Raw genomic sequence first — 13,326 nt, 5'->3', positions numbered from 1 at the left:
TCGGCAATACTCGTTTTTCTCCGTGTAGCTCCATAACTGACTGATTCTTTCTGTCGCATTATTTATTATTTCGGGATCATTTGTAACACCCCATTCTTTACCAAACGACACATTATGTACCAAAAAGAAAAGTTACGTCGGAGCACTGACTCTTAGGACGTGTTGTTTCAGAGAACTTTAACAATTCTTCATTTCAAAGTTAATTTTCAAGTTCTGTGAAAGTTCTTTTAAACTTCTGATATTATTTATTTTATGTCAAATAACTTGCCTATAATGATATAATAACAAAAATTGAATAGGACTTTCACGGAACCCGAAAATGAACGTTGAAATTTGATGAATTGTTCAAATTCTATGAAACAATCCACCTGTTTCATAAATATTGTTATAAACCGTTTTTCAAACAGTTCACGTAGCTCTTCGTATCTTTTATTTTAGGCCCCATGTAATATCAACATCATTAGTGTAATTTATGTTCAGTGAGACTTTTTCTGGTGAATTTCTCCGTTCCTTTGATACCTTGATGAAAAGACGATGCTTGCTTGACTCTAACAAACTAAATTAACAACTTTCATGTCCGGATAAATATACTAAAAGCCCGAACTTATGTTTACCAACTTATTTTCGTCTTCTGTTTAGCGAATACAAATTAAACCAATACAGACACTAATCGGATTAACGAATTCTGGCATCGGTTATTGTGAAACTAAGCCCACGCCTTTTTTCAGAAACAGTAAAGTTTTATCAATAGTCTTAATATTTTTGTTGATAATATATCCAATTATGTTTGAACAAAGTTCTAAGTGAAGAGATCTGAACACAATTTAAGACGAACGTTTTGGAAAGAGTCCCTTGAATGTACTTGAGTTCATTGCTGTACCGCATATGAATTGGAAGTCATTTAGCGGTTGCGTCTTTCAAGTCTGAGATAGATCTACACATAATAATAAGCTCTGTTTTTATTGTTCATTTCAATGGAAGGGAAAGGTCTTGAAGAGACCCATGTTGTAGGAGGAAGGAAATACAGAGGCCTGCAAATCGTTACACAGCCGAGCTGTTGAAATCTAGAACAAGTCGTAGAAGCGACCCGTTCTCATGTAATTGTTATGCGTTTGGCGTGTTTCTCGACTATTCACCAGTGCCGAATGGATCAATGACGCTAGTTCCTCAGAGCATCTTCCATTGTAATACCGATAGAACAAGGACAGCATACCTGCCTGACGCCTGTGCTCTAAAGATTGCAGTCCGTTTGTTAAGATTGGGGAATCTATCTAACGAACCGCCCGTTTCTGCACAGAATCAAGGGTTAGTTTAAGGTATTTTGGGGCTCCAGACCAGAGGTGGCTACTAACAGTGGGGCGCACTTGCGATTTGTACAGGGTCAGCAGTTGTGTTCTGTCTGTACACTGCACAGTTCGCCCAGCTTCTGATAGGCTAATTAAACTCCGGCTTCGATGGACCCGTGCCTGAGCTGTTACTGCTTTTTGATTAATTAGATACTCTTTTAAAGATATAATGATATTATTTAATGATAAACTAATGTTTAAGAGACAGGATTTTTTATGCATAGCACAAAGGAGGACATTTTAAAGCAATAATTATTAGCCAGAAACTGTACATCATCTGAGAAAAAATACATGCCGCCGACGGGAATTGAACCCACAGCCTTCCTTCTGAGAGCACCTGACCGGGAATCAGATAATAATTATTGCTTAAAAATAATACAAAATTATTAATTTTTATTATATTATTCCTGGATTCAGTTTTTCCATAGAAAATAAAACTCTTTTGGCTTGGGCTTATGAATCATAGTTTTTTTTCTATTTTCGTCGTTTACTTAATATTTTTTCGGTTTTTAAGGAATACAAATCACTAACAATAATAACTCGTATCTTTTTTATTTATTTATTGTTATCATGTTTTGAGGCATGGAACTGGCAAAGAAAAAAGTAGATTAAATGCTGTTGAAATGAGATCCCTGAGGCGTATGTGTGGTAAAATCATGTTTGATCGTGTGAGGAATGTGGAGATCCACAAAGAGTGCAAGGCTTATGTAAGCGTAATGAGTAAGATTAAGAAAGGGACGCTTAGATGGTTTGGGCATGTAGAGCGAATGAACGAAGATTGGAGTGTAAGAGGGATATATGATGCAAATGTGAATGGTAGCAGAAGTCGGGGACGCCCGAGGAAGACATAGCACGATCAAGTGAATCAGATACTCGAGTCGGGCCATGTCAAGAGTCAGAATAATAGAAGAGTATGTATGAGACGATGTATGAATGTGAATGAGGCAAGAAGTGTGTGCCAAGACCGAGTTGTTTGGCGGTCCGTCCTCTCTGCCTACCCCTGCGGGGAAACGGCGTGATGGTTAATTAGTTAGTTAATCAAGTTTAATTTGTAAAACTCCATTTTATTTTTATGTTTTCCTTTAAAATATTCTCAATAATATTATTTTTCAGTTTATAAAAAAACAGTGAACTTTTGCATTTTATAAATGAAATATTATATTATTGAAAACATAAAAGACAAACTTATAACAAAATTACTTAATTTTAGGTACAATTTCGCCACCCTTCAGTACCTATGCTTTGGATTAGCGCTACACGTAGAAGATAATAATGTGAAGATATGATTTAAGATTTTCACGGCCAAAAGTATTTTGTTTGTTTGTTTTTGGGGTGTTATGCCGTGTTGCGCTAACTCCTTCTTTAGCCAACGTTGGCTAAAGGAGTTAGCGCAACACGGCATAACACCCTAAAAATGTGAAGATAGTTTATTAGTCTTATTGACTGAGCGTAGCGAACTCTCTCGACCTTTTTGTACGATCCGTTTCCTTTTCAAGGTGGTGGCCGTTTTGATGGTTCAACAAAGATTTTTTTCTAATTTAAAATCGTCTCGTATTATTGGGACTTTCTTTATTATGCATTTTTCAATATTATGGTACTTACCTGCCTGAAAAAAGTTAAAAAAGAATTGTCATTGAGATTACGGTATTTGGTTTCTTTTCAACGTTACATAAAATATATGGTAGGTATTTAAGTATCTACTTACAAATCTTACAGTTTGAGAGGAAATTTAGGTTTTGATTTATTAAATAAGAGAATATTAGAAATATACTTTTTGAATCCGAGGTCCAATGACTGTTCACAGAACTACTAGTTAGTTATTACTTATTATTATATATTGTGCAAGCGACTTGTGTGGGTTGCGGTTTATGTCTTCTGGCGGAGATGTGACTTCAGTACCGAGTATCGAGTGTTAATGTCTAGAATCTAGATAATTCCATTAGTTTATCATACACGTGTAAGATTCTAATCACAATACCAATGTATATATTATTTTTGGCGGATGGCATCAAGCTTTGTCCCAAACACGAGCTAAGTAGATCGAAGCTTTTGGAATATATATAAAAGTATACATATTGGCGCATCTCAAAATCCCTTGGAAGGATTTATTATTTATAGCAGAAGAGCATTTACCTACAGTACTTACTGTACATATTGCCCCACAAAAATAAGAAGAAATGCAAGTGCATAAAGTGAAAAGTGAAAACATGGCTAGACTCAAACATACTTACACTTAACATATCAAAGACAAAATTCACAACATACAGTATAAATAGCACGGGACAGCCAAAAAACAACACAAACACCATAAAAATACACGAATGTTTAAACACCAACATCTGCGATTGCCCTCCTCTAGAAAAAACAGAACAAATAAAGTATCTAGGAATCGTAATTGACCATAACCTTAGATGGATACTTCACATCAAACAAATCACAAATAAACTTCTCAAAACAATACACATTTTCCTAAACATAAGAAACATATATAAAATAAAACAATTGAAAATAATATATTTTGCACTTTGCCAATCAATAATAGAATATGGAATTATTGCTTGGGGAGGAGCAACAAACTCGGCTAACAATTACATAGAAACCGCACAGAAAACGATCTTAAAGATAATACTAAAAAAACATAGACAGACCGATACAGACCAAATATTCAACAGCTGTGACGTACTAGATATACGCCAATTATACGTTAAAACACCACTAAACTACATTTTTGACAAAAAAAATAAATTTCAACATACATAAAATAACACTAACAGACCAGTTAGACAAGCGTACAAAGAAAACATAAAAACTCCGACAGTAAATTCAAGCTTTGGACAAAGACTCTACCAATACCATGCTATAAAAACTTTCAACAGTGTAAAACTTGAAATTAAAATTGAGGTAAATAAAAATAAATTCACACACAAAATTACAAAATGGATTAAAGAACAAAAAAGACAATATTACCAAAATGTCATAGCATAAAATAAAAATAAAACCTACACGTAACACACAAAACCAATATAAACACACATCACTCACAAACACACAAGATTATTTTCATTATATTATTTTTTAATTTTAAATGTATTATTTTATTTTTAAATGTATTATTTTTTCTTTGAATAATATGTAGATTATATTTTCATATTATAAAATGAAGGCCTCAGCACGGGAAAGCCACCCAGTGAGGCCTACATTACTGGAAAACATAAATTGTAAAAAATAACGTACCAAATAAAATAAAATAAAATCATATTTAGAGGGCATAACATGACTTATGACGTAAGCCAAAGCTGTCGGTGACTGATTCTTCAGTATCCATTAGATTTGTAAGGCAGTCGTCCCACATTATGCATTACGCTTACATCAGCCTTGCATTCTTTCCGGATCTCCACATTTTTAGCTTTATGACATTTACTTCTCTATTCCAAAATTGTTTTAAAGAAGACAATGTTTTAAATTTCTGAGATTGTGGCCACGAAACAATTTTTCAAGTTTCTTACTTAATTTTAAAAGGAATTCCTTTTGGCGCTTGCTACGAACAGATAGTATACCATTATTGCGTATTTTAAGAGTAGCATGCTGTACGGTCATAGTTGGTCAGAATTCCAGAAATTCACCAATTCAATTCTCGGAATTCCTCGATGAGAATCCTTCGCGGCTTTTCTACATCAGTCCTCCGATGAGTTGGTCACTTATTAATACGCTTTATACACCAGTTGTTATTATTAATAACGTTAATTAATTGAGGAGCAGTCAGTTTAAGTCAGACGGTCTTTGTTTCAACAAAGCGAAGTTTATATTTTGTTGTGTGCTTTAGTCAATGTGCTCCCTAATCGAATTATCAGCGAATAAGGTAATTTTTTTTCCATATGTTCTGTAAAATAAATAGATAATTAACTAATTATTACCAACCGGTTTAAAATAGATAAATATTATTCAAACAGCACATATATGTAAACTCAAGACACATAAATCTGGACTACTTTCACGGTGCCAAAGCTCACCGTTCGAGGGTTTTGATGTCATTATTAATTTGATCAGTAGGGGTGGGGAAGATATGAGAAAGTTTTGGAAGTACCTACCTCCTCAAATCTGGTCACCAAGCACGGCTAAAACCATTTCAAGCGATTCTGATTGATAGTCTCTCACCAGGGCGATACTGAGAGTATCTATTGTGCAAATATGTAAATTTATAAAGTACCTAAATAAACCACACCGGATTTCGAACTCACGATCCTCTGGGTCCGACGCCGGGGTCCTTACCGCTCAGCTACGGTGGTGCCCAGGACGAGAGAACTAACTAGCTAACATTCACGCCATTTTTGAGAATTTTCTGTTATTCTGAATTTTGACATGGCCCACCCAAGTATATATTCTCCTTGAATGCTTCACTTCGTGGAGTAAATTGTGTTTACGTAGCCTCTATGTATTTTTGCAATATCCGTTCCCTACCCAAAACATTGCCCAATGTACGGAAATCCTCTGTATGTAATACATACTTTGTTTGCGTCGTGGTTTCCAGCAGAACATGAGAACGTTAGGTTACTAGGAAGGTTTACTTAAGTTAGGTTAGGTTTTTTCTTTTTATCAATTTTCCTTTACTTCTCTTCAATATTCCGTTTAGTCACTGTTCTGCTTTGTTATGGAACCGTGATTTCCATGTGGATAAGGTTAGTGTTAGTGCCAGACCGCGCACTATAAACAGGTGTTTGGTGGTGGAGCGAGGGGATCTATATCAGTCCTTTGACTCAGACCACACAATAGAATCAGTAAGGTTGTATTACTCACCGTCTATTTGCGGACCCAGCGCCGAACACGAGTCCTGCCGGAGCGCGGAGGCCGGATCAACAGCCGCACAGTGGGACAGAATCACCAAAAGATTGGTTACAGTTTTTAGGTTACTTTTGCTGTTTTTGAAAACGCTAGGCAATTTAAATGAGAAATTTTGGTGTAATGAGGAAATAAATAAGGATACCCCGAATCTGGAAATGATAACGAACGTTATTCGTTTTGCCATGTATTCTTACTGTTTCCTTTAAAATTAAAAAAAAACTCGAAACACTTAAAACTAAACTGAAACAAATTAAGGGAAGATGTTTTTTATTTTTATTTTATTTTTTATTTTATTTTATTTGGGAAACAAACAGTTATACAAATATATTTTAGTACAAATCATTTTTACCAAGTTGCATAAACCAGTAAAGTTTCCGCAGAAGATTCATTTATATATAAGTAGAAAAACATATGAATATAAATAATACAATACAATATAAATACTAACTAGTAGAAAAGGAAAATCTCCAAAAAAATAAAAATAAAAAGACTACAGATTCAACCCATACAAAAACAATACACACACTAACTCTACAAGTTTCCCGCAACGATCGAACGCTACTCTCTTAGGAATGCTATGAATCCTGCGAGGCTCGTATTGAACACATCGATATTTGTGCATAATCTATTAAAGGTGCTACAGCTTCTTCTTATAAATACATTTTCAACATAATTAGTATTGCTCTTAGGAATATAAAATGTGTCCGGAGATCGAGTTACTCTTAATGGACATCTGAAATGAATATTTTGTAAAAGGTATGGGCTATCAATAAAATAGTGGATTATCTTATATAGCATTACTAGGTCTCTGATATCTCGGCGTTGATCAAGAGTTTTAAGGTTCATGGACACATTGTTTTCATCATTTCGCATGCGGTAAGAGACATATTTCAAAAACTTTTTCTGAACTCTTTCTATGTTTGATTTATATGTAGAATTATGAGGGTTCCACACTGTTGATGCATACTCTAGGTGGCTTCGGACGTAAGATATGTAGAGAATCTTAAATGTTTGTGGATTTTTGAAAACTGAACATACTCTAAGTATAAATCCCAGCATTTTCAAAGCCTTCGACGTAATATGCTCGATATGAGATTGAAAAAGAAGCTTACTGTCCATTAGGACTCCAAGATCTCTAATCACATTTACCCTGTTTAAGAGTTTGTTTTTAATTTTGTAGGGATATAATATTGTGTGTTTCTTTCGAGAGTAAGATATGACGCTGCATTTGTCTGCATTCAAAAGAAGGTGATTTTTTAAACAATATTCATTCACCAGAGAGTCAAGGTCATGCTGGAGTTCTATGCAATCCATCTCAGACTTTATGATTTTGACTATCTTTTTGTCATCAGCATATAAGTATAGCTGAGAATTACGGATAATTATGCTAACGTCATTCATAAAGATATTAAATAAAAGAGGGCCAAGGTGAGATCCCTGGGGTACTCCTGAGGTTACGGGCACGAAACTAGAGCAAAACCCTTGAACAGTTACAGCTTGTGTACGATTGTAGAGGTAAGAGGCTAACCAACGAAGGAGGTCACCGTGTATACCCATTGCTTCGACTTTCTCAATTAAAATGCTGTGTGGGATTTTATCAAAGGCTTTGGAATAGTCTGTGTAGACTACATCTATTTGATATCCGTTATCCATAGCAACAAGGACTGTGTCAACAAACTCACAAAGGTTAGTTTCTGTTGATTTTTTGGTCATGAAGCCGTGTTGATTCGGAATAATGTGTGGCCGTATACAAGGAAAAATATTATCATAAACAATTTTTTCAAAAAGCTTACCCATTACATTTAGTTTAGAGATCGGTCTGTAATTTTCAATATTGTGCTTGTCTCCTTTTTTTAATATAGGTACAACATATGAGCTTTTCCATTGCTGCGGAAAAATGCCAGAAGACAGTGAGGTTTTAAATATTTGACTTAGCGGATAACATAAAACACCAGCGCAATTCTTTAAAAACACTGGGTGTATACCATCAGGCCCACTGCCTTTGGTAGGGTCTAATGATTTAAGATATTTACAAACTAATTCAGCGTCCATATTAACATTACTTAGATTGAGTACTGAGGTGTTTGGATTATATACTCGAGTGGTAGACGAGGTGCACGGGGTGTGGGATTCGAAGGAGGATTGGAAATGTATATTGAATAAGTTACTTATAGCTTCCCCACCCGATACATGCTGAGAGTTAAGATACATATTGTTAGGTAGTTCAGAGCTTTTTTGCTTAGATTTAACAAATGTCCAGAAATGTTTGGGATCGGTATTAATATTAGATTCGGCCATATTAATGAAATTGTCATAGCATACTTTCTGCATGCACTTTTGTCGTTCTCGAAGAAGAGAGAAAGTATGATAGTCTGAGTAACGGTTATAAATTTTGTATTTTTTATGAGATTTAAGTTTTTCTTTAATTACTTTTTTAAGGCAGAGCTGTACCACGGAGGATATCTAGAGTCTATGTTAACTGTTCTGGATGGTACGTGTGCGTCAATTACCTTATTTAATTCAGAATAGAAACGCGCTGTGAGTAAGTCTACATTACTGCTGTTTAAGGTCGTTGTCCAGTCAACGGCTGCCAAGGCGCTATTAATCAGTACATAGTCAGCGCGGTGATAGGAGCGGACCGTGCGCGATCGCGGGGTTTGGAGGGAAGGCTCGCGGGATATGCGCAGCGCCAACTCTAAGGAGCGGTGATGTGCATCTTCTGGCACTAGTGGAGTGTTGCAACCACTTACCGTGCACACGTTACTCGAGATTACCAGGTCGAGAATACGTTCGTTTATATTAAGTTGGTTGTTGAATTGACGGAAGCCAGTAAAGTCTAAGAAATCAGAGAGAGTTGAAGTAAGTGCATCGATTGAAGATCCGTTAAGTAATAGAGCACCGTCTGCGGTCAAAGGCAGAAGCCATGGGGCATGTGATATGTTGAAGTCTCCTAATAGAAGGAATTCATCATTGGGGAAATTTGTATACAACGCAGATATAAATTCAAAAAAGTCACTTAAAGATTTAATCTGCTCCGCGCCCTGCACGAAGTATGAACAGTATATACGTAGTTTAGAAACATGCCCACTAGGGCCTAGTGCAAGAGTTGCTGTCGCTATTTCTGCGCGTTGGACAGGAGGGAGAGAGGTTGAGGGGCACGTCGGCAGTTCGCGGCGCACTGCAATCAGTGATCCACCGCCGAGCGCCTGTCCCAACCGCACATAGTCGCGATCACAACGATACACTACATAACGGTTATCAAATAATTCCGAGTCAAATATACTTGGCAGAAGCCAAGTCTCAGTCAAGCATATTACGTCATAATTGGCACTAAGAACGCTGGAAAGAAATACATGAGTCTTAGTTCGCAGACCTCTAACATTTTGATAATATATATTCAATTCACCGAGAACATGCATTTGAATGGAGTATATAGGTCAAACATATGTGTAAACAATAATAATGGAATATGTTGAACTTCGAAAACATAGAAGAGATTAATTGAATATGTAGAGATATAATTGAAATGTTCTGATATCTTTCGTGTGGATTTTTTTGTTGAAATTTTAGCCCGATGCGTGTTAAATAGTTTCAATTATTGGACTCCTGTCTAAAATATATAATAATATATGTAATAAAGTAACAATTTTATGAAAAAAATACCATAAGTGTATTATTAGATTGAATTGTAAACCGTTTTGATAAAATTAAATGTCGTCACCTTAAATATTCCATTTTTTCACTAATTGATATTTGAATGCCACCTTAAAACTGTATGATAATAATTATAAGTTATCAAAAAATCTATCAAGTAATAGAAATAATCTTCTATACATAAATAAAAATGTAAAGTTCTTCACCGATTACCCTAGAAATTTTGATACAATATTGCATTCGAATGCGCGTGTGTTTTTAAATACCTATATCATATAGATGTCACATGTGACGGGTAAAACATGTCGTTTTTTTTTAATTAAATAAAAAACAGCGCCATCTGTTGGACGTACAAAAAACACGCTCTATTTTTTTCTTTGTCTGCACAGCTAGATTTAGCCACAGCACCGCAGCTAGTAAGAAATAAAAACAAATAAAATGAAGAAAAAAAACTTAATTAAAGAATGTTATTCTTCTGAAAAAATATCTATGTTTTAGGGTGGTGTTGATTTACTGTCGATTTATTTGCAATTATTAACTCTGATCTTCGATTGAATCTTAGAATTCTTCATACTTTAAATAAAAAAGTCTAAAATTTATTGTTATAACTTCTCTTATCATAAAACAATTAGTTATTATGTACATAAATCGTATCCCAATTTTTTAAATTTCAATTTTGCTTAAATAAACAGTTTTTTGTTTCTCCTGTAAAATTGATAAATTTGACTAAACGTAATTTACTAATTGTGACGTTATGGAGTTCGCAATAACGAAAAATAAATTAATGTCCGACAATCGGTGAGGTTAGTCTTCGTTTTTTTTAACTAGAACACCAGACGTGCATATTTTACAAATAACTTTTCTTCGGGTTTTTGTGAATGTCTCCCCAGTGTGCGACGCATCTCAAAGTCTCGCTAACGCCGCGAAACTGCGAGGCAATTTATGACCAAACTTCCGGTCGTTTGAGAGTTAGCCCCACCGGCCCGCCACTATTTTTAGCATGAAATTAATTTAGTATTGTCACGACTTGGCATCGTTCAGCAACGCAAAACGGTTTTGGGGAACTTGCTAGTAATATGTTATTTTTGTGTGTTTTTCTGGTGTCATTCGCCACGCTTTTTCTTTCGTGTTCTTAAAAGTGTTATTTTTACAAGTTAAGTTTTTGCAATTATCTCTAGAAGGGAGAGAACACAAAAATCTACATTTTAAATCTGCTGCCGAACAAGTTTTGTGGCGTTATCAACTAAATAATTGTAAATGTTTTTTTAAAAAGAAACTAAAAACTTTAAACTTTGTTATAAAAATCATTTTAAAAGCTTTAATTTTTACGATAAATCAGTCATCGTAGGTTGGCGGAGATTGTTGTATTTGTTTCCATGCATATTGTTGTGCTGTGTGTTATTGGTAGAGAAGTGATGCAAAGTGCGTGCCGGTTCTTGTTTGGGTAAAGGTTACGAATTCCGCTTCACGGTAAATATAGAATGTTTACTTTGAATTAATACTTGAATTTAGTTATATTATTACTAAAAGTTACTATAAATGTTGGGGAACCTTTAATAACGCCTGCTCGCGTCCCCTTTAGAGTTATATCCCAGTTTTCAAGTAGTTTGTGGGCTACGTTAGGTTTGTATAGACTGGTTTGTGATTTAATTCTAATACGTTATTATGAATATAATCCAACTCTTGATATGAACATAGTCACCGTCGGCTGCGACTATAACGGCCTCGCATACTAATTGAAATATCGCGTAAGTGACTTAATAAATGAAATTAAAGTTAAAAGTGCGTATTTTTCCGTCTCCCCCGACATAATAAATCATGTTTTGAATTAATAAAGCTAAATCCATTTATTTGAAAGTGAAATATTGCGTATTGAGAGTGAAGCGGATTAAGAGAAAAATAATCTTGTTTGTTAAGAAACAAACATAATGTTTTTCCTTCGTCAGTCTTCTAGCGTCTAGCTTTGGATATCCTTCCCTAATGGTCTCCAATTTTGCTGATTCTTGGTGGTAACTTACCAATCCGAAGATGGCAGTTCGTAGTTCATTTGCCCAAATCCACAGCTCCCTTCGAGTCCCACTTAGAGTCCATTGTTCATAGCGATTTTTATAACTTAAGGTAAGGTCCTCGACTACGAATCCAGAGGTCGCGGGTTCAAATCCCGATTCGCAAATAAAATTTATAAATATTTCACAATTAAGTGATTCATAATAATACCTATAGTTTATTTGCTGCACCTTCCAGAGTGGAAGACATTCAGTATTACCCTAGTGAAAGACCACCATTCAGAATCAAAATGTTGTTTGAAATGACTTTAGCCGTGTTTGGTGACCATATCTGAACAGTCATATACTTTCCCACCATCCTCCTCTTCATCTCCATCCCCACTACTCTTAACCTCAAAAACATACCCCAATTGGAGAAGCCATAGTTTCACTGGCTCAAGGTTGGGAGCAGTTTGGTTTCTTGTGCGATATTCACATACTTAAACAGTCTCATATGATTTAAGATTTTCACGGCCAAAAGTATTATTGTTATTTGTTTTTGGGGTGTTATGCCGTGTTGCGTTAACTCCTTCTTTAGCCAACGTTTCGGACAGCATTGCAGTGTCCATCATCAGAGCAGAGCAAAATAACACATCTGCCCTGATGATGGACACTGCAATGCTGTCCGAAACGTTGGCTAAAGAAGGAGTTAGCGCAACACGGCATAACACCCCAAAAACAAATAACAACAATTAAACAGTCTCATTTAAGACATATCTGTGTCATTAGTTCTCTTTGCGAATAAATATAGCACTCATCTTTGATTTTGGAGATTTTCGCAATCAGTATTGACACCGGTTTTGTATTTCTGTCGGTTCTGTTTTACCTAACCTAAAATCCGTATGACCAGAATAGTTTTACGCGATTCAACTTACAAACTTTCATAAACGCGTGGGTTTACACTAATTATGTTGCCGAATCTACCTGTTACCTGTGCCAAACAAACAGTGTCTAGTGCCAAGATCCAGGTGACGGCTTTCCACTTTGGTCCAACTGGTAATATAGTAATTCTTGCGTAATTAAGTATATCTGCAGACACAACTGAACTAACAAGCCAGCGGAATATTTTATATTGTGATGTTTTTCGTTTCATTCTTGCAAGACACCTAGCTATATATAGGATATTGAGTGGGTTGTAAAGTTGTGAATTAATCTTTCTATTCATGTATTTGACTCTAGAGAAGACTGTTTTTGTATTCACTGCTTTTACGTACGTAAGTTGGTGGTTTTTATGCCGTATGTGTATTCTACCTTGGAGATATGGTTAATTTTATATTTTTCCTTTTTGCAGATTGTTTGTAAGAAGCAGAGGTCCAGAGAGACAGAGACGGCAACATGGCGCAGAAGACGTTTTCAAAGCACAGCGAGTACCGGACCTATTCCACCAAGGGAGCGTATGATGACGGAGACTTTGGTAAGGATTCAATCAGTGCTTGTTATTC

The 13,326-nt window shown here is 35.5% G+C and overlaps 1 protein-coding gene across 8 annotated transcripts in view; it reads left to right on the top strand.

Moving 5' to 3' along the window:
* Positions 1–13,326, top strand: part of LOC149409971 (uncharacterized) — a 107,408-nt gene that overhangs the window by 68,349 nt on the left and 25,733 nt on the right. For 3 of the 8 annotated variants that reach the window (XM_089649313.1, XM_089649306.1, XM_089649305.1), the window contains one exon: positions 13,176–13,298. In XM_089649313.1, coding sequence (XP_089505439.1) covers positions 13,220–13,298 — 79 coding nt within the window. In that variant the 5' untranslated portion in view covers positions 13,176–13,219. Of the gene's footprint in view, positions 1–10,874; positions 10,911–10,945; positions 11,093–11,157; positions 11,310–13,010; positions 13,099–13,175; positions 13,299–13,326 lie in introns of those variants that run through there. The other 5 variants (XM_089649308.1, XM_089649312.1, XM_089649311.1 and 2 more) reach the window with 5 other exon arrangements.

The sequence above is a fragment of the Hesperophylax consimilis genome, chromosome 29 (genome assembly GCF_061612785.1).
Source record: "Hesperophylax consimilis isolate HC1 chromosome 29, BYU_Hcon_1.0, whole genome shotgun sequence".
NCBI lineage: Eukaryota > Metazoa > Arthropoda > Insecta > Trichoptera > Limnephilidae > Hesperophylax > Hesperophylax consimilis.
The sequence above is the reverse complement of the archived record's forward strand: the minus strand, read 5'-3'. Positions and strand labels throughout refer to the sequence as shown.